The following is a 22,726-nucleotide window of genomic DNA, read 5'->3' on the forward strand; positions in this document are numbered from 1 at the left end:
ATAACTTACATAAACCCACACACTATGCATACAACATGCGTGCATAACACACGCACGCACGCACGCACGCATAAGACTCCATTTGATTGTTTGGGGCCAATCACATGGTTACCGTATATTGTACTGTTAGCTTGCAGCTGGTTCAGGTTAGCCACGGTCAAGTTTAATCTCTGATTTGGGGAGGTTTCAATGAATTGTAGTTAATTATTGTTAGTTAAGGTTAGGTAGCCTACTATTAGTATAGCCTAATTTTAAAGGGGATGTATTGTGATATTTTGTTTAAATAAGTGTTAAAAAGCTCTATATTCTACCATTTTCATGTGAAACATTTGGCATTTCAGAACGCATGTGATTGATGTGAAATGGATCTTACATGGCTAGAAGAGTCTGTGGTTGTGTTATTGCGTGGGGTATGTTTCAGACTTGGCATGGGTTTGGTTTGGAGAGCTTACAGTGGGGTAAAGATCTGGGGAGGGCATTCAGAGGGGTTATTAGGGGTTCCTTTACCAATGGTGTCTGGCAGCAAGCAGCTCATTAATCCACCGCCTCATACGTTTTTATACACAAACCACTGGAACTTTTTCAGTGAACATTTCACCAGGGAGATGTGGTGTTTGTCGTGAGACAGACGGCAACGGAAGAAAATTAACAACATCAACAACTTAGAGCTGAAGTGAATCATTAAACTTGCTGGCAGCTCCTGACTGGAAGCTTTTAGCTTTCCGTCAATAACTCATTTGATCACAGTAATAATAATAATTGAAAAAGCCGCTCTATTATGTTGATGTATATGAGCCGACAGTTGATTTGCACTGGCTTTCTTTCCATCACTACCTCTCTGCATCCCTCTTGGCTCTCTCTCTCTCTCACCTGTAGTTTCATCACAACTGTTTTTAGATTTGCCTATTATATTTTAAATCCCACGCCTGCCTCCCCATTTGCTCTCTCTCTCTCTCTCTCTCTCATTTGCTCTCTCTCTCTCTCTCTCTCTCTCTCTCTCTCTCTCTCGCGCGCGCACACTGATGTCCTTGTGTGGGAAGTGCAGAGTCATTAAAAACAAATCTGCGGCACCGCAAACAGGCCGCCCGTAGTTGATTAGACCCTGCCCAGTAAAAGCCCATATAGTATCAACATTGATCCTATAATAACTCTACACTGACAATTCGTAGGTTTTTCATTAAATTGACCATGTTTCCCCTTCATCCCCATAACCTGTGGAGTGCCTCGAGGTATTTTCCTCCTTCTAATCTAATCTCTCAAGAACAGATTCTGAGCTACGCGACATAATCTGTCAGCAGAGCCATTCAGAACGTGTATTTGTTGATAGTGGGAATGAAAACACACGCGCACCAGAAGGAAGTGGAGGGCTGAGGGCCGGGCCAACTTCCTGTTATACACATTCTATCGAGGCATGCCCTTAGAGGCAAATTCAAAGGAATCAAACATCAGAGGGCGCTGTTTTTCCTTTTTGCCGATGGGTTCCTATCATCCTATCTATCTATCTGTCTTCATACATAAAAGGACAGTAAATCTGCAGTGAGTAAAATGTGGAATATTCAATCTATCGACAGTGAAAAGCATTTACTTCAGTTTGCGTCAGCAAAACAACTTATACTAACTAAATACGGCTCATGTGAATGTGATACAGACAAGCATACTGTATTTGACAGGTATATGTATTTCTATCTGCATGTGCCCCCACCAATTATTCAGTGTTCTGCTGATTTGCCTGACACCACTCCTACGGTTCCACTCCTCCCACATCGGTGCACAGCAAGTCCCCAAAATAACAAACACACAGCAGGCAAGAACAAACTCACCACTGTGCCTCGAGAAATTGTTAGTTCACCTGTCCACAGTGCATGTCACGCCAGTTCACCGGGCCAAAATAGGGCTCTGGGTGAGTGAGTTTGCATTTGTGTGTAAGGCAGAGAGATTGTGTGTGTGTGCGTGTGTGTGTGCGTGTGTGTGTGTGTGTGTGTGTGTGTGTGTGTGTGTGTGTGTGTGTGTGTGCGTGCGTGCGTGCGTGCGTGCGTGCGTGCTGCTGGAGCATTACGACCAATCGTATAATGCCAGGTGTGCAGACACACTTTACAGAGCAGCAGATATAAGAGAAGTTAACGTCTAACGTCTGCAAGATACAGACATTAACAGAGAGACATCAAGAGGACTCCAATCCAAGCTCCACTGACAGAGAGACAACCTGAGGCTGACATGTTCATGATTCCTCATCTCCTATATGCTTGCTGGGCCTGCTAACATTAGACACTGTGCACACCCTCTATACTTAGAAAAACGGACTTGAGTTAAACTGTATTTGGTGTGTTCTTTTTCAGCCTATAGTACACCAAGGGCTGTATTTTGCGTGTCTTAAGTAGCAGGTCTTATTACTTTACTTAAGACCTGGAGGCGTGATCAATGCCATTTGGCTATTCTGAGTGGCCAAAGAGCATTGACCACGCCTCCAGGTCTTAAGTTAAGTAATAAGACCTGGTACGCAAAATACAGCCCTTGGCAAGTCTCTTCACGAAAAATAACAGGTCTACAAGCTCACAATGTGCCACAAAGCTTGTAGATCTATAATATATATACACATGCACGCACGCACATGCACACACGTGCACGCACATGCACGCACACACACACACACACACACACACACACACACACACACACACACACACACACACACACACACACACACACACACACACACACGTGACTTCTCGCTGACACTGGTAATGACACATCCTTGATCATTGTCTCTTGTCTTATTTGTCTGTTTCAGAAGAAAGAATGGGTCTGTCTGAACTGTCAGACACAGAGGCTGATGTCTGGAGGCCTGGCTGACGACCCTTCACTTGCTGTCCCTCACCCTTCCCCCAAGCACCAGCCAATGGGCTCGCCCCGTCACCAGGCGCCGGCCAATCAGCAGAGCACTCTCCCCAAAGCCTCTACCCAACAGGCACCTCAGACCAAACTCCAGGCAGGACCAGCACCTCCAACCACAACGGCAGCCAAACAACCGACGGACACCAAGACCACATCGGTGCCGACCTCCAGCGCCCCTGCAGAGACAGAGACACCCTCCATGACCACCGAGGACAAAGCCAGAGCTGAACTAGAGAAAGCACCTGCCAAAGAATCCAAACTGTTCCAGAAGACAGGGGAACAGATAACCCCCATCAAAGAGATTAAGAAGTCCAGAAATTATGACGTGAGTTGTTTTTCTCTGTAATGACGCTTTGCAAAGGCCTTTTTTCCAGAGTATTAGCCTGCTTCCCCATAGCCTACTGCCCCGCGGAATTTACCATAATGCACACTGCAGCCATTTTGCTCCTGCTTCATATTTGAGGATGGGAAGTTGCCTAATCCTGTACTGTTAAGTACAGTCCTGTACTCTAAAGGCTCATTCATAGTCTGGGTTTTCGGTGGTGAAGTGACCACCGCTCCGGTGGTGAGCTGACCACCGGAGCTGAAATAACGTTGAGCGGTGGTGAGTAAAAACAGAGAGAAGGGCTGGGGCGGTGGCGGTGGTTTGCTCTTCACCGCGGCTCGTGACGTCATGTTGTAGTTCGGTGGTCACCTCACCACCGAAATTCCAGACTATGTATGTTATCTTTATGATAAATAATAGGTGTACACAACATGTACAAACATTCCAATGTTTGTGTAAGCTGCCATTAAATGCTAATACTATACAAACTTTCTACTTAGTTCAATTTGATATCTAGCTTTTATTTAGTGTTGCTGTGCATTTTACAAGATGCTTTCATAATAATATGCAGGCTAATGCACTAGAATAAAGCTTGATTAGTGTGCATGTTGCATTTTGCATGTCCATCTTTGCTCAGCTTTGCAGTTATGCAGTCACACAACTAGACCTGGGGGTTACCAGCGCAGAAAACCTAAATGAGGGAATCATTCTTTCTCAGTCAAGATGATTTATTTGTGGTTCATCAGTCACTATAGATTGAAGAGAGTGAAGAGAGTGAAGAGAGACAGTAAAGGGAGTTGATTGAAATTAGATATGGGTCTTGTGTCAATTTCAAACCCATGGCTTAGCAGTTCAACCACCAGAAATGCTTTTGTGTTCCTGCAAAATCTCATCTCATCACATTGCGTTTTTATCCTTGAAAGACAGTGAAAAAGAAATCCTGCAGAGTGTCTTCACTTATATAGCCAAAAGGTTGTAACTAAAGTACAACATTTTGGTCACACTGACCTTCATCAGGTATTCAACACCATTAAACATTATTTTTGGTAAATGAAGCCAGGGTGCAGGATTTATTTTTTTCTGTCTCATGCGTTGACTTCTACTACGCACCTGTCCGTAAAGTAGTAAAGTAAAGAAAACTACTAAATACAAACAAAGTCGTTTTGTTGAATATATTCATGTCAAAAAGGGTAGCCTAGCAATAATGTCTCTAGAATAATGTCTCTAGATATGAGTCTTAAAGGGCCACTTCACCCCTTTTGCAACCAGATCTGATTTGAATGATGTTTAGGACACAAGAAACACTTTTCTGTTTTTAGATATTTTAGTCATGTTCAGGACCAAAATTTGTCTTGAAAGTGTGGTCTCACTTACTTCCTGGACTACAAGTCATACCTCCACGCAGCCTCCCCCTTCTCCAAGGAGGGGTAGTGCACCAAAGCATTATGGTCATTGTATGAATTATTCAGCAATCCAGTCAAACCCTAGTCAAAGAATTGAAATATTCTGGCCATGGGTGCAAATTTAAAATGGTGCTACTGTTAAGTAGGCTACTTGTACAAAACAATACTATTAACATTGAGTGACTGCAGTTTCTTCCAGCAGATGTCCCTTTAAACAATATATACCTGTACAGTATACCTCATCAAATCCCACCAAAACCTTCTCCCCTGTGCGTCACCTGTGCTGTGTCTCTCCTTATCTGCTTCTCTGTGAAGAAGAGAAATGTGAATATCAGTGAGTGGACTACCCTTTACCCCTGCAACAAAAAACAAAAGACATGACAAGTCACAGAAAGATTTATTTTGACTCCACTTCAAACTCCACTTCAAATACTCACAGGAACCCGGAGGGGATATTTATAGGAGCAAGTTGAATAATGAGTCTCCTTTTTCCAGACTGTGTGACGTCCATTCCTCTTTGGAACGCTTGTCATTGATTCTGTCTTTGCAGAGTGCTGAGACTGCAGGTGGCAGCGCGACAGCGCACAGTACACACTGTACACACTGTACACTAGTGTACATTAACCTGGGAACAGAAAGAGAGGAGTGGAAGCATGCGTGCGAGAGGGGGGGGATACAAATAAAAAGCAAGAGAGAGATAATTAATATGACCCTTTCTTACTCTGTGATAGATGGTTTCTTGAAACATGAATGGGGGTTGGTGCACGTTATGAATAGGCTACACCTCCAAGTACTGCTGACTGAGAGCTAGTGAAATGCCACACAGCAGAGCTCTGTGTTCAGTTAAAGCTGCATAGAGCACTGCTTCCCGTCTGGGGGGGTCCTTGGTGGGGGGGGGGTTTCAAGAGAACTAGTGGCATAGATAGCTCTGCATGGTCTTGAGATTCTTGCTTCAACTTTCTATTTACAATTTACAATTTAGGCATTTAGCAGACGCTCTTAATCCAGAGCGACTTACATTTAAGCAAGAACAAAAGCATGGGAATACATCACATAAAAGTATTTATCATGAAACATGCGTAAGCTAAGAAAGGAACAGTGGAATATCTATATAATGAAACTATACATACACTATACATATAAACTATACATATTTACTACTATGCTATACATATGTACTATGGCGTGCTATGACTAAATACAATACAATTATAGTGCTGTCTACATAACATGCTATAAGTCTGTATCAAATGCTATCTAAGCCAACATAAATGCTATCTAAGGGGTTATTCCTTTAGACTCTATAGGGCTGTATTTTGCGTGTCTTAAGTACCAGGTCTTATTCCCTAACTTGAGTAAACTAAAGACCTGGAGGCGTGATCAATGCCATTTAGCTATTCTGAGTGGCCAAAGAGCATTGATCACGCCTCCAGGTCTTTAGTTTACTCAAGTTAGGGAATAAGACCTGGTACTTAAGACACGCAAAATAGCTTTGTAGCAAAGTAGCTTTGTTGAATATTTGTCAAAAAAGGGTTTTGTGCTTATAGCAATATGCAGTGGCACAGTTAGTAGCACTGTTGCCTCACAGCTAGAAGGTCCTGTGTTCAATTCCCTTCGGGGACGCTGTGGGCACTGGGGGCGTGTTTTCTCCTCCACGTCATCATATCCATAACCTACAGTAGGTGGGGTTAGTTGGCAAAAGGGCCTTTCTGTGTGGAGTTTGTATGTTCTCCCCATGTCCCCACGGGTAGGCACCCTCACAAAAAACATGCAGTAATCCTGGTCTCTAATCTGCCTCCCCTGGTCTGGGGCACCTGATGGAGGGGAAAGGAACTGGTTGGAATAACGTGTTCCTTCCACATGCTACATCCTACCGGGGAAACTCCCCCCTGTCAGGTGATAAGAAGAAGCCTGCTCGCTCCTCATGCATTGAAGGAAGCATGAGCTCAGTTCGGGGTTCTCCCCAGGTTGGCAGAGGGAGAGTAGCGCCCAGGATTACACCTTAGGTACTGTAATTGGCACTGGGTGAAAAATGGGTTACAAAATTGTGGGATGAAATAAATAAGAAGAAGAAGAAGAAGAAGTCACCCAGACTTGTAGAGATATGCGCTCGGCGGAGCACTCCTTTAGTTTTGTGTAGAGAACATTCTCAATTGAAGGACAGATAACGTGAATTGTTTTATTTATATTATCTGTAGAGCTGAAAGGGATTCAGGAGGGCACAGTGCTCAAACACGGAGCAATGATTATTGTTCAAATGTTTACTATACTATACGTTATCTTTATTCGTCATCCAACAAAGCTTTTCTTCAAGTAAAAGCCACAGAGCTCAATGTAGCACTAAAACTCATTCACTCTGTGTACTAGTTCAGACATAGTTTTTTCTGCCGTTGTGCCAATTCCCCCCCCCCCATGTTTTTATGTCGTTGTCACTACCGTTCTGGTCTGGGGAATGTGTAGAGTAGACAATCAGGTCTCCACCGATACACTTGGAGTCGCAACTTCTTCTTTTCACCGGGAGCGTATTGAATTCAGAGGAACACGCTATCCCTCCTAGATCCAGGCACCTCGACCAACATGTGTATAGGAGTCGCTAATGCAGCAACATGAGCACGAACAATTGTTTTCCTTGGAGCACCTGGCCAAGCCAGAGGCACCAGAATTGACCACAGTTTACCCCTGCAGCACCTGGACGGCCTTATTATGAACATATTTTAGCTTTCATTCATATATTTTAACCTATATTATCTCTAGAGTTGTGAGGAACTCAAAGGGCATATTGCATGAATTACTAACACCCAACATGATAATTAACATTTTTGTTTGTCTTTTCCCTCAGCTACATTAATGTCAATAATGTCACACTCAGTATAGCCTGACCTAAGCAGAGACATTTCTGGTCTAGAGGGGCGGGTCGCGCCTCAGAAATGCGCGCACCCTGATTGGATCTCATCGATCTGTCCGTCACCCCCGGCCCCTCCTCTCCCCCCTAGTGCAGCGCTACGTCACATCATTTAGAGCGACGCCCACCCGGAAGGGTTGACTCCCACTTTTAGACTGGTTCAGCCCACGGCTTTTTCCAGGCTTTCATCTTTCGCGCAGACGAAATGAAAGCCTGGGTATCGAGGCTACACTCAGTATAAAACAAACTGAGGAACGTCTTCCATTGCCCACCTGTGTGATGCGGTGCAATGTGGAATTGAATAGTGTGAGCCGTACGTAAAATACGTCATCAAGGCCACACCCCCTTTTGCAAAACTCACGCTAAAAGGGTTCGTTCGGATAATAGTCACACTGAGCACACTGCCAATACAAACTAATAGGCGAGTGCGCTCCCGGTGCACATTTCCGAACGCACCCAAAGTGTCTGTTAAGCACCAAGTCTGACCACACTAAAGGGCTGTATTTTGCATGTCTTAAGTACCAGGTCTTATTACTTAACTTAAGACCTGGAGGCGTGGTCAATGCTCTTTGGCCACTCAGAATAGCCAAATGGACACGCAAGACACGCAAAATACAGCCCTATAGCTTGCACCGCTGTCACACAAATACAGGTAATTTGTCCCTGTGTTTGTTCCTATACTCAGTGATACACAGTAAACGCGCCTTCTGTGTTCATTTACCACTGAGGGTGCACAAACATAATGTACATCCAAAGGTACAAATGGAGGAATGAAAACAGAGGAAGTTACTGTGTCAAATATTGAGTACTGTCAACAGGAGTGAATGTCACACTGATGTTCCCATCTTTATTGTATGATGTTCGATCATTTCTTTAAAACCAATTTTTATCTTTGTTCATCCATACCTTCATTTTACCAGGTCAGTCCCTTTGAAATCATGATTTGGCATGTTATGCTTGGATTAGGGTAGGCAGAGCCATTGATTTAAGGGGGATATTTTTTACAGTTTTGCTGTAATTGGAACCATGTAACAAACACAATTGCAATGCCAAATGCATGCTTGTATCATTACCACTACTCTTTGTAAGTTGTAGAGGTGTTGTAAAGTCAGCAACTTGTAGCATAACATGATGCCAATCTTTGATCAATGGCTCTGTCTAGTAGACAAACAACATAAACCAAAACAACATATAAACCAATAAACTGCAATATGTAAAAATGTACTATTTTTAATATCAATATTACCACTTACCAGTTACCAGTCATTGCACTACATTTAGTTTGCCTGTTTAATATCTTACAACTATACTTTTTATTTCATTCTTTAACTAACCACTGCATGATAATAAAGAAGACACTAATTTCACTTGGTGTTGTAAATACAATGCAATTGAGTGAAATTGTTCTATTTGATCTTTTCTTTAAAGGACAACATGAGTTGTTAGGAGGAATTGACATTTCATACCATACTATTTTATTCAGTGTTGTAAAAAGGAAGGGCATACATCTCAGGTGGAATAACTTGATATATTCCTAATAACCACTACCTTATCCTGCTGTAAGTTATCTGTGTGTATTTAATTTCTCCTTTTCTGCTCTATATGTTTGTCATCTATGCAAATAAAAGAGTTTTAAACTTGCCATTACACAAGCAGCCAGATTAGGATCTGTAAAGTAAAAGTACTTATTTAGGCCCACATAGCCATAGGCCAGTGTAAATGGATATCCATAATATTGTATACTGTACATTAAAGTGGCTACCTGTGGCACAATAAAATCCTCAGCATTAATTGAACTATTTTAAAATACTTCAAAAAGCCAAACTTCCGTCACGTTGTGAGCTTGTAGATCGGGTATATACTATCAAAATAGTAAAAAAACAGGCAAAGACTTTAGGGATAAGGGGTAAGGGGTAAGGCACCGGCGAAAATAGGGCCCATCGGGCCTAAATGGTACGCTACTTACCAGATCTTAACATCTTCACCACAAGACCACATTATCGTCTCTGTCGGGTGGAAACCTCATGTCCAAAACTGTTACTTTTCAAAAATAGCTATACTGTTGTGTGACACTGCAGAATGATCAAGTAGGGCATTGATTTACGGAAATAAACTCTAAAAGTTCAAATAATTAGGAGATATAAGAGGTTTATGCTCGACAGTAATGATATACATCATAAGTTAACCCTGTGTCCTCCAGAGATTCTAATAGATTATCTCCCTCTCTCTCTCCCTCTCTCTCTCTCTGCCCCCCCCCCCCTCCCCCCTCTCTTCTGTCCCTTGCAGGACACCAAGAACAACAGCAACCACGACCTCTCGCGCAGTCCCCAGAGCCTCAGCGACACAGGCTACTCCTCGGACGGTATCTCCAGCTCCCACAGTGAGATCACCGGCCTCATCCAGGAGGAAGAAATGAAGCTGAGCGAGAGGGGAATCAGCGGACGGGGTTCCCCGGGGAGCCCCTCTGAAATCACTAAGCTGGAGAGCTCCATGAGGCCCCTACTAGAGAAGAGCCTATCGGAAGAGAAGGTGGATCGCAGGGCAAGGAGGCACAGGGATCTGGACGAACGAGGGAAGCAGAGGCCCCGGTCCCTGTCCATCACACCGGAGGCATACGACTCAGACGAGGAGCTTGCAGACATCCTGGAGGAGGAGGAGGTTGGAGCAGGTGACTGGGAGGGGAAGCGCAAAGAAGGGAAGGAGGACAAGAAGGAGAAGAAGGACAAAGATGCAGAGCCCACAGAGCCCATGACAGATGAGGAGTTCATGAGGAGACAGCTCATGGAGATGAGTGCTGACGAGGAAAACGAGGAGGAGGAAGAAGAGATGGAGGAGGAAGAGATGGAGGAAGAGGATGAGGAAGATGAAGGATATGGCTACCAGAAGCCCAAGAAGAACCACCACAAGCACACAATCTCTGATTCAGGGAAAGAGAAGCGTCGCCTACAGCACCACTCCAGCAGCTTCGAGGAGGAGACCAACAGCTCCACGGACATGTACAAAGGCTCAGTTGAGGAGGGAGAGGAGGACTCGATGGCTTCTCAGGGAGGCCTGAGGCGCTTCAAAACCATTGAACTCAACAACACCAACAGCTACAGCCGGGACATGGAGCTGGGCAATGAAAACGACCTCAGTCTTGACCGTGAGCCCGAACTAGAGATGGAGAGTTTGACGGGGTCTCCTGAAGAACGTTCCAGGGGCGACTACTCCTCCACCTTGCCTCCCAGCTCCTCGTCCTTTGGTTCAGGCCAGTCCCCCACCTCCATCTCCTCCATGGAAGAGGACAGCGACAGCAGCCCCAGCAGGAGGCAGAGGCTGGAGGAAGCCAAGCAGCAGAGGAAGGCACGGCACCGCTCCCACGGGCCACTCCTCCCCACCATCGAGGACTCTTCAGAAGAGGATGAACTCAGAGAGGAGGAGGAGCTGTTGAGGGAGCAGGAAAAGATGAGGGAAGTGGAGCAACAGAGGATTAGGAGCACCGCTCGTAAGACCAAGAGAGACAAAGAAGAACTGAGGGCACAGAGGCGCAGGGAGCGGTCCAAGACTCCACCCAGCAACCTCTCGCCGATTGAAGACGCCTCCCCGACTGAGGAGAGGAGGCAAGCAGCGGAGATGGAGGAGCTCCACCGGTCCTCTGCGTCTGAATACTCCCCCCAGAGTCTCGACTCTGAGGCAGAGGGATACGAGTCAAAGCTTTATAAGTCGGGCAGCGAGTACAACCTGCCCACCTTCATGTCCCTCTACTCCCCCGTTGAGAAGTCATCGACTGCCACAACGACTACAGCGCCATCTTCAACCTCCAAACCACTGAAGAGTGCAGAGGAGGTGTACGAGGAGATGATGAGGAAGGCGGAGCTGCTTCAGAAACAGCAGAAACAGCAACAGCAGCCGCAAAATGGCAGGCATGGACAGTACTACGAGGACGAAGTCAACGGTCAGGGCTACGATGATGAGTACGAATATGAAAAGGAACAAACTGGATACGACAATGAGGCATCGGAGATGGAGACGGATATCTATGAAGAGATCCGTCAGACGTCTCAGAACATCACCAAGATGCAGCAAGCCACCGATGAGCAGGTAGCGATTGAGATCGAGAGCTCCTACCCAGAAAAACAACTCCTGGACACTGGCTCAGCCTTTGCCAAACTGCTGGAGCAAAGCAATGCTCTGCTGACCCCAGGAACCAGCCCCACCCAGATCTCAGCTCCAGTCTCCTTTGCTGAGACTGGAGGACGGATCCCTGATGTCCGTGTGACACAGCATTTCACTGCCAAAGATGGACAAAAAGACAAGAGTCAGACAGGGAAGAATGGCATAACACCTGCAGTGGCCGCCACAACGATCGCAGCCTATGGCGTTTATGCCAGAGATGCAGTGACCGTTTCTCAGACTACATCAAGCCATACTATAACATCCACTCAGGCTGGTATGTACAGCAGGCACACAGGAACACCCTCCACATCCACAACTACAGTCTCTAGTGTATGTAGCAAGATAGCCGAGATCACACAGGCATATAGCCAGAGGGAGGTGATCACCAGAAGGGTAGGAGAGACCAGGGGAGTCCAAGCACGAGACAGCTCAACATCTTCAACTGAAAGAATTATCGAGCCTCGCTCTCCTAAGTATACCACCTACTACAGGAGCACCAGTCCTCCTCTGTCTCCTTCGCCTCCAACGCAGAGTCCCACCCGCTCACCATCTAGGAGGGTAACAGTTGAGTTCTCTACCCAGACATTGAACTCTGGAATGGGGGTGCAGCCAGACAGTGCTGGACCCACGTCTCCAGTATTGGCTCAGGCCACCCAGACCTCACACCGCTCCAATTCCCCACGTATCTACCGGCAGCAGTCTTCCCAGGATGCCCCATACTCTCCGCCACCAAGCCCGTCTAGGCCGATGACAGTAAACACAGCCACATCCCCTCTGTCCTCGCCTACTAGATTCAGTCGTCAGTCAACATTTGAGGCATACTCCCCCTGCGGCAGCCCACCTGACACGCCACCTTACCACCATCAGTCTCCTACACACACCTTTTACCAATCACAGAGAGTGGAGAAGGTGAACGTGGGAACCAGCATGGCCCCAACAGTCTATAGCAGAGGTTCCCTGTCCATGGACAATATCTCCCTTTGTCGTATATCCACTGTTCCAGGCACGTCCAGGGTGGAACAGGGCCATATGATCCAAGGGGGTAGTGTTGTGGATCTCAGAGCACTCTCAACACAAAATCCTGCCATAATGACTGACCAGGGAATGGATCTCACTTCCCTGGCCACAGATAGTAGGAAGTACCATGGTGGATCGGAAGGAGGCAGACACTCGACAATTGTGCAACCACTGATTATGAACCTAAACACCCAAGAGACCACCACGCCAACCACCGTGAGCGTCACTGTTGCTGCCTCCATGTTCATGACTCAGCCGGTGTACGGGGACCCACACCAGAACCGTGTGGATCTGGGCCAGGGTATGGGCCCAGCTATGTGCCTCTCCCAGAACAAACCACCAACCACTGATCCAGCAATACCAAAGATTGATGCCAAACTGGAAGACCTGAACATACAACAGATGGAGCTGCAGAGACAACAGGAGAAGCTCCAGATGCAACAAGAGATTCTTGAGCAGCAGCTTCAGCAGCACCATCAGATGCAGCAGCATCAACAGACGTCTGCCCTGGCTAGGTTCAACGTCACTGGCCAGATTGCACCTTTACTGAAGAAAGATCTGATGGTCAGCCAAACCAGCAGTGCCTCAGCTTTGGTCAGTTCTGTATCTCCAGCCGTCAACTCTGATTTGTATGGCACTGGTGTCATTGAGCTGAAAGGACAGCCTGCTCCTCCTGGTATGATGACCGCACCTGGGCCTAATGCACCCCACAGTATGGTGGTACAGATTGATGGAGGACCAGGTCAAGAAGGAGCCGTTACTCAACTGGTGAAGGTAGAAGAAGGGCAGGATGCCATGGATCTGACTGGAGGTCAGATTAAACCAGACAACCAGCCAGCCTGTTGTGATGTTGTTTACCGGCTGCCGTTTGGTGGGAGCTGCGTTGGTGTGACAGAGAAGGAGGGCATAAGGCCTCCTTCTGCTCCACCCCTCACCTATGAGTCTGAACCGGAAGGCCAAACTGGAAGGTACGAGTACCAAATGGATGGCCGTAAGGCCTACACGCTGCCTTTTCCTGGCAGGCTTCAGCCCTCAATGTCTGATACAAATTTAGCAGAAGCTGGGCTGCAGTCCTACCACTCTAAGCTAGATCCACAATTTCAAGCCACCGGAGAACTTGCAGTGGACCTCACCTCTATGAAGTATGCCTATGAGGCAGGTTATATGGGCATGGGGATGCAGTATGGCTCATATACTGATTTACGTCACGGGGGGGACCTCACAGCACAAGCCCTTCCCATTAGGAGGTTTAATTCCCTCTCTAATATTAGTTCGGACTATGGCTACTCCCCTCGTGATATAGCCGGCTTTGGGGAGTCCAACTTGGCTCAATACAGTGCCACTACTGCCAGAGAGATCAGCCGTATGTGTGCAGCACTTAATTCCATAGACCGGTTTGGAAGTAATCCAGACTTGTATGGTAATTTGGGGAGAGGAACTGGGCCTGGTTCCTCCAGACTTGCTGCTGGTTTGGGAATGCGATCAAACGTGTTGTTTGGAGCAGACGGGAAGGCCATTTCTCACAACCAAGCCCTGACCAACCTCATCAATGCCAGGCAGGCCAGTCTCAGAGCCATGTACCCCACAGCAATGAGGTCCGCTGATGGGATGATATACTCCACCATCAACACCCCCATTGCCTCAACCGTGCCAATTACCACGCAGCCTGCCTCAGTCCTTCATCCACTGCTGAGAGGCGTGTACAGGCCATTATTCCCCTCTGCCAACATGACACCTGTGCCCCTATCCAGTCTGACCAGGCTACCAATGAATCCCAGAATGCCACTTACGGGGCAAGCTCCCTTCCGTTACCCATCACCGAGTCCTTTCCAGGTGGCAGCCACAACTGCTGCCTCCACGTTTGCGGAAACCACCCCTGCACCAGTCTGTGTACCCATGTCTGTTGCCATGCCAGCCACTGGCGCTGTCCAGGACACACCTGTCTACTTGGGCATAGGTGCCAATGTCACCTCCACGTCCTCACCGACAGGAACGGTCACCATTCCAACAGAGACACAGCAGCAGCCAATCAACTTGTCCCAGGCCCACTTGAACAGTCAGCAACAACAGCAGCAGCAACAACAACAAGCAGGTGCTCAGCCTCAGCCAGTGGCCCACGCCTATCCGCAAACCCAGGGCTACGCCCAGCCTCCCGTAGGCCTCCCCTCTGCCCAGAGTGGTGGAGTTCCCGTCCCAGGGGGTCTGCCTCCATTCCCTCCTCCTGGAGCCATCCACAAGGAGGGGGAGACAGAGGAGGAGAGGTTGCACAGGCAGCAGGAGCTGCTCCTACAGATGGAGAGGGAGCGCGTGGAGCTGGAGAAGCTACGGCAGCTACGCCTGCAGGAGGAGTTGGAGAGGGAGCGAATGGAGCTGAAGCTACACCGCGAGAAGGAGCAGCTGCTGGTGCAGAGGGAGATACACGAGCTTCAGAACATCAAGGAACAGGTAGAACAGGAAGCTGAGGTGATAGAGGTTGTGTCCACCGAAGACCTGTAAAAAAAGAGAGAAATAAAAAGCAGACCTCTATAGCGCCAACCTGTTCTAAAGTTGAAACAGTTCCAGCTCCATGTTTGTGTGACGGCAGGATACTGGCTTGAGATACTCCTTTGGTCTTGCCTCTGTTTAACTCCTATTGGACAGGGGAGGTCTGAATTGAGTGGTATGCTTCAGACAAAATTGAATTGTTTCAACCTCAGAACAGATCGGCATGCAGTGACTTTTTACAGGTCTTGGGTGAACAAACGGCCTAGGGAGTTTGTTTGTTTCTGGTGTTTTCATTTGGCAAGGTTGTTTTGTTGTGGTATACTGTGCTGGTGTTTTTTTGTGTTTGGTTTTGTAATGCTGTTCTTGTACGTTTTTGTTTGTTTGTTTGTTTGTTTGTGGTTGGTTGAATAGGGATACTGATACTTTTGGTGAAAATCGATGAAAAGCAAGCCTATATGTGAATGGTCTCATCTGCATGCTTGTTGTTGTTTTGGTGGTTTTATGTACTGCGAAAAATGCTGTTTTGACAGATGAAAAAGACACTAATGAAAAAGATTTTCCAAAACAGGACCCCTAAAGTTACCTAAAAAGCACAAATGTGTGCAGGGTTTTGCAGATGTGTTGCAGTATCAATCAGACCATCCTACAAATTCCACATTTTAGATTATAATTTTAGTTATAAAAGTATGTTACGTGTTTGTAGACAAAATCTTGCATCATACTGTATGTCAATAAATTAAATCTTTATGCAGGTTACCCCAACTGAGATGGCTTAATGATCCATGTAGACCTGTATCAAATTTAAATAAGGAACAGTAATAACATATTAAAACACAATATAACACTCAGTTGTTTCCAAGAAGTCTATTTGTCTGTGTCTAACCTTAGTGAGGAAAATGTACCATTAATGACCGGTTGGTTTATAGCATGTTTTGTTGTTGATAGTGAGATTTGCCAGGGATATGTACAGATTCTTCCATGAAATTATGTAGTATTACATATAATTACTCAAGTTCAAGTTATTCCACATACAATAAATGGTAAATGTTTCATTTCACAAATAGGCTATGTCAATGATATGAAATGCAAATCCTTAATAAGACAATAACAATATGCACTTGGCAAAATACAGGTTTCACTAACTTGGATCCGTAGTTCATGACTTAAACATGTTTTAACGGGTAACAGGATTGAGGGCCTAATGTGATGATTTGCTTCTTTTTCAATAGAACAAGCAATTGAAAAACTTAACAGTTAACTCTGTAAAGCAGGTTTGAAAGACTTTCTTATTGTGAATGAAATACTGTAGAGATGGAATGACTAATATGCATCTCATTATCCTACAGTATAAGCATAAGAAACCCCTAATTCCTAATTCCCACCTGCGTGCCATGTCGAGCCTGTAGCCTGTAGCCTTGCTACAGTATGACAAGCAACTGCACCGGTAATGTACATGCTGCCCTTCATGTATGCTATATGCTTCCATGCTTTGTATTTTACAAAGCAACAGTAGCTTATGCTTATCTAACTTGGATCCATTTTCAAAACTAATCCATCAGCACAAGAATAACACTCCATTCATGTGCTCCGTTGCAGGTGTCTTGGCTTTTGGTTGCCATTCTTGTGTTTGATTTGGATTCGATGAGATTAAGATTGGAACTCATAGAAACAGAATGCCGTATTTAGAAATGCTAACTATCTTGTCCTGACCTCTCCTCCTTCCCCTCGACTCTCTACTCCTCCATCTTTGACACACCCCTCCTGTTCCTCATCCACCTTTATAACCCGTACGTCCTCCACGTCTTACCGTACTGCCTCCTCCACCTATACCTCCTATATGTCTTCCTCCTGTATCTGTGTCTCCATCTCCACCCACTCCTGTGCCTCCACCAGGTCCTTCAGCATCAGCAGCAGGAGCGTGAGAAGCAGCTGGTTCTCCAGAGGGAGCAGCTGGCCCAGCAGAAGTCCCAGCTGGACCAGATCCAGTCCCTGCAGCAACAGCTGCAGCAGCAGCTGGAAGAGCAGAAGAGACAGAAGACAGCAGCCGCAGCAGCTCAGGTGACTGGACCGCTATTCAGCAAAAGAAAATGAAAGAAAATGTTCAATGCAGTAACAGAAAGTTGATTCAGCACTGCCTTGTTAGATTTTGTTTTATACTTTGTGGATGAATTGACATCCAGGTGGGTCATGATACTCACCAGTGCCCAAAATCTGAGCTCATACTCACGTAAAATACATGCATGTAAAAGTTCTCAATATTCCTGAAAATGTAAACCCGACCCAAAAAGTGATTTGGGCCCTATTTGAGTATGGTCGTAATATACAATATTGAGCCCAGCCCGACCCATACCAAACTGGTCAGCAGTGGCTCAGAGAGCGAGAGAGACAGAGTGGGGAAGAGAGAGATAGAGGAAGGGAAGAGAGACGTAAAACGCATTCCATGATATAAAAACTAGTCACCAGTCACCACTATTGCAACGGACAATCGAAAGATCGGTACTTCCATAGTGCATAGTTTTCACGCTGTAAAAAGATGAGCGAGCCAAAAGCATATTGATCCGTTAGTTTGTCGATTTGTCGGTTTAACCTCATCAATTAGGCAGCTTACACTTCCTGGAGCTGGCGGCGTTACTTCAAAATAAGACTCACAATTATTCATATCATGAGAAACTTGTCAGTCCACAACGTCTCTCTCCTTATTGGCGAAGAACAAAAACGTACATCTTTATTATCCTTCTAAAGTGCAATCAAGGGTTGCAGACTTGTTTGTTAAAGCTTGTAAAACAGCAATTTTTTATTTATTATGACCAGAATTTGACTCGACAAATCATTTATTGATATATTTATAGCGCAACCAGAACACCCGTTGGGCTCGGGCTGAAATGAACTACTATTTCACAATATAATTATACATTTAATACTCTGAAAACATAATTTCAAGTCATCTTTAAAAGGTGGACTGGACTGGAATTTGGAGACCCCTGAGGAGCTGAAGACAAAAAAGAAAATGTATTTAGTTATGCTTAAATTGATTATTTCAGTAACATAACACTTTATATTTACTATAGTCATTACATTTTAATTATCTTCTGGAGGGATGCAATGCAACTCCGTCTGAGAACATTTTAATTTGGGTGACTATTACTCATCAAATAAGCGCATTAGTTGAATGAACTCCCGAAACAGATGGTAGGACAAGGATTCGATACCCTTGTATTACAAATGACTTGAACATTTAGTGGGTTTTCTGTTTCTGTAACAGAAAAACAAAAAATGCCGTCATGTGGGTAAACTTACATGTATCATGTGTTATGTGTATAACTTTTTTTGGCAGCTGCCAGATGCAAAACAATGCAGTATAGTACCCGAGTCCTAAGGGCTACGTTTACATGGACAGTTAAATCCCCTTTTCATTCAGAATAAAAGTGAAATCCTATTAAAAGTTCTCATGTAAACACCTACAAAAACTTAAATCGGAATGAAAATGGTCAATCTGATTTAAACTTAGATCTGATGTAACTGACCGGTTTATTCCATTTTAAAATCCTATTGAAACAATTGTGGACTCATGTAAACACTCATTCGGATTGAAATTAATTCTGGTATTTCTGTGCATGCTTGTTTCCATGTAATTGGTATGGCTATATTATGCTCTTGTTTTGCGATTAATTATATTAAGAAATTATATTAGAAACCTCTCATAGGCTACAGGATACATCAAATATAAAGTAATACGGCATAAAAGTGTTTTTCTATTATTATTATTTTGTTTTACTGAAATGTAGTGTAGTAAAAATTGGAAAGTAAAGTAGAAATACCTCAAAATTGTACTTTAGTACTAAAGTAAATGTACTTTCCACCGTAAACACGTAAACATATCCGCCCGCCCCCTATCCAATCAGAAGCCTTCCCAGCCCCAAACCTGATGTGGAATGAAATAATGGGATTTAAAAGTATTGTCCATGTAAACACTCATTCGGAATGACCTTTCCCATGTAAACACGCAGCAAAAAACATTACTTCTGAATTAATTCATTCTGAATGAAAAAGCCCTCATGTAACCGCAGCCCTTGACTCGTCTTGAGTCCGGTCTCGAGTCCACATGTTCATTTACTCTTCTTGGACTTGACACATGCACATGTTCACAACGTGTCGGTTGCGACACGTTCTGAGCTTGTAGATCTTCTATTTTTGGTGCACGACACTATCGTACAATGATACCGAGCAGGTGGGTAGCACAGTTGGTGCAAACTGTGGCCCTCAATTGCAGAGCGCAGCTATTTTGCAAACAAACGATACATCCTCTACTGTGCCTCTCCTCCCACATTGGCACATGGCTAAACACGTGCATCTGAGGAGATGCCAAATAGGACCCCGGTACGCTAAATCTGAGGATGGAGAGCACTGCAGGTAAAATCTCTGCTGATCACAAGAAGGTTAAAAAAACAACATAAAACAAAACAAAGGAAGCACCCGTTCTGAGGCTATTATAAGTTTGCTGTACATTAAATAACCATGATTTGTGTCTTCCAACATGGACGGCCAGGCCCTGGCGGACTCCCAGCCGGCGTCCCGCTCCCTGCCCAACTCCCTGTCGGAGACGTGCCTGCGGAGCCAGGAGGAGCACGCCGAGACCCGGAGCAGCAGCATGAGGAAGCACAGCTCCATGACCCGCCTCCCCAGGGAGGGGGCAGACGGAGAGGGCGTGGCCTTCTACGGATCCTCCCCCTCCCGCAGGATGGCCGTGGACAGCTGTGTGCAGACCGATGAGGAGGACACGGACGAGAGGTTAGTGTATAGTGTATAATGTGTATTGTGTGTGTGTGGGGGGGCTGTGCGTGCGTGCGTGCAATACTTGGCGTTTTTATAGAATAACATTTTGTTTTTTCCTCTCCCCCACATGTTGTTATTGCTCGGATCTTCTTTTTTAAAGCTTTTTATGAGATTATTGAAACATTAATTCAGAGAAATTATAACAAAACAGCCTCCAGTAATTAAAAAACCAAGCCATGTGATGTAGTAGCTGACAAGCATGGTGTCATAAATAATTCATAGATTTATTTCACACATACGCAGACTAACCTGAAAGTAAAATCTCCCAGCATTTCTCTTTAGATTATTATCATGTTTCTAGTTGAATGGGTATAAAAGACTTGCAGTAGGCCTAAACAAAATGTTATAATCGTAAAATCCAGTTGTCTTACTGTGTTCTCAGAAATCTAATTATATCTTCGGTAAACAAAAGAAAAGATTGGTAAATGCGTGTGCGGTGTCGCTCATCACAAATAGCAGATCAACTCACAACATGTTGTGGTTGTGCACAATGCATTGTGAGCTTGAATATCGGCTGGTGGCTCAGCAGATAGTCTGTATTTTGCGTGTCTTAAGTACCAGGTCTTATTACTTAACTTAAGACCTGGAGGTGTGGTCAATGCTCTTTGGCCACTCAGAATAGCCAAATGGCATTGATCACACCTCCAGGTCTTAAGTTAAGTATTAAGACCTGGTACTTAAGACACGCAAAATGCAGCCCTGATCAGAGTGGCCGCTTGAGATACAGGGCTCCTCCTGAGTTAGTGTCAATGTGTCCTTGAGCAAGACACTAAACCCTCAACTGCTTACGATGAGCAGTTTGTTGCCTAGCATGGTTTCCTCCTTCGGTGTGTGAATGGATGAATGTAATGCACATTGAAATGCGCTTTGGATAAAGGTGTTATATAAATGCACCATTCATCATTTATTGTACGATTTCTGGTGCTCGATGCAGGTGTACAACTAGTATAAATACGTAAATGTTGAATATTAATACAATGATTATGTTGAAATTACTGATATTCCGTCGTATACTTAAACCGGATTACATTACTCATGTGTACAGGTGTATCAGAAGATTCTGATGTTTTCAAGAACTAATATGTGCATATTGTAGTAGGTGAGGTGGGGAGGTCCTTGAGGATTGTTCAAAATGCCAATGGCCCAGACTGAGCTGGAAAAGTTTCTCTCACTATCTTCTCCCTCCGCTTTCTTCCACTCTACTCTGTCCTTACTCTTACTTTTCTTTCTTGCGTTTGTGCTGTTCTTTTCTCTCTTCTCCCCCCCCTCCACCTGCTTCACTCGTCCCCCCTTTCGTACGTTACATCTCCTCTTTCTCCCTCGTCCCTCCACCTGGGGGCGGTGGCTCAGGGGTAGAGTGGCTGGATGGCAACCGTAAGGTTGCCAGTTCAAACCTGGGCTCCCCCAGAGTTAGTGTCGAAGCGTCCTTGAGCAAGACACCAAACCCCTAATTGCTCCTGATGTGCTGGCTGGTGCCTTGCATGGTTTCCGCCGCCATCGGTGTATGAATGTGTGTGTGAATGGGTGAATGTAATCTATGTAAAGTGCCTTGGATAAAGACACTATAATAATATAAATGCACCATTTACCATTTTATTTACCACCTGCCCGCTCTCCTCCTCCAGGTACATGATGCGTCAGCGCAGCAGCAGGAGGCGGGGCCGCAGTGTGGACTGTTCCGTTCAGACCGACGACGACGAGGACAAGGTGGAGTGGGAGCAACCGGTTCGGCGCCGGCGTTCCCGCTTCTCCCGCCACGCGGAGTCGTCCGCTGCCGCCACCGCCACCGCCACCGCCACCACCACCACTGCGACCACCGACACCAAACCGGACACTTCCAAGATGGCGTCTTCTAACATTGCCGTCCAGACCATCAGGGAAATGTCCTGCCAGACGGACGCGGCGGACCATGCGGGACGGGGAGGCATCTCTCCGGCCATCCACGTGACCGTCCCGGACCCCAACAAGGTGGAGATCATCCACTACATTTCCGGCCCCGAGCGTACCCAGAAAGGCCAGAGCCTGGCCTGCCAGACCGACCAGGAGCCCCAGTCACAGGTGGTAGTGGCTCCCCAGATCAGCGTCCCCACAACCGTCAGCCCATATTCATCATCCACTAGCGGAACCCAGCAAGCCGGTTTAGCGGACCCGATGATGCACCAGCAGCGTCAGCAGATCTCGGCGAACGCAGCCAAATTTGACCGCCGGCGGCCCGATCCTCTGGACATCAACTACCAGCCGCACAACCACCTCCACAACGAATCCGTCTCTAGCATCATCCGACAGCAGCAGGCCGGGCCCCCCAAGTCTCCGCAGGTGCTCTACTCCCCTGTCTCCCCCGTGTCCCCCCACCGGCTCCTGGAGACCTCTCTGTCCAGCGAGAGGCTGAACAACAAGGCCCACGTCACCCCCCAGCAGAAGTCCTACACGGCCGAGTCGCCCCAGCGTCATCCCTCCGTGCCTCGGCCCATCAAGAACACTCAGAGGTCCATGTCGGACCCCAAGTCCCTCAGCCCCACCACGGATGAACACACCAAGGCCAGGTTGTCCCTGTACCAACAGCAGGCGCTGCAGAGCCAGGTAGAGTCACGCAGACACACAGTTTGCACAAGTGTGCGCAAGCCAGACTGATGAAACATGCACATAGACATACTGTATACAACTAATACAACTAATTAAAAGTATAATCGAAAATGGTGATTTTATGTTTCACAA

The 22,726-nt window shown here is 46.0% G+C and overlaps 2 protein-coding genes across 2 annotated transcripts in view; both read left to right on the plus strand.

Annotated features, from left to right (window-relative positions):
* Positions 1-22,726, plus strand: part of bsna (bassoon presynaptic cytomatrix protein a) — a gene marked incomplete at both ends in the record, with an annotated part of 148,920 nt that overhangs the window by 109,336 nt on the left and 16,858 nt on the right. The window contains 6 exons of the mRNA XM_083769351.1: positions 2,789-3,217; positions 9,809-15,139; positions 16,408-16,449; positions 17,072-17,236; positions 19,713-19,966; positions 21,637-22,591. Coding sequence (XP_083625477.1) covers positions 2,789-3,217; positions 9,809-15,139; positions 16,408-16,449; positions 17,072-17,236; positions 19,713-19,966; positions 21,637-22,591 — 7,176 coding nt within the window. The remainder of the gene's footprint in view (positions 1-2,788; positions 3,218-9,808; positions 15,140-16,407; positions 16,450-17,071; positions 17,237-19,712; positions 19,967-21,636; positions 22,592-22,726) is intronic.
* Positions 1-22,726, plus strand: part of mtcl2 (microtubule crosslinking factor 2) — a 304,621-nt gene that overhangs the window by 83,930 nt on the left and 197,965 nt on the right. The gene's annotated exons all lie outside the window — the stretch shown is intronic.

This window comes from Protomyctophum parallelum (assembly GCF_964188405.1).
Source record: "Protomyctophum parallelum genome assembly, chromosome: 7".
In the NCBI taxonomy this organism is placed as follows: domain Eukaryota; kingdom Metazoa; phylum Chordata; class Actinopteri; order Myctophiformes; family Myctophidae; genus Protomyctophum; species Protomyctophum parallelum.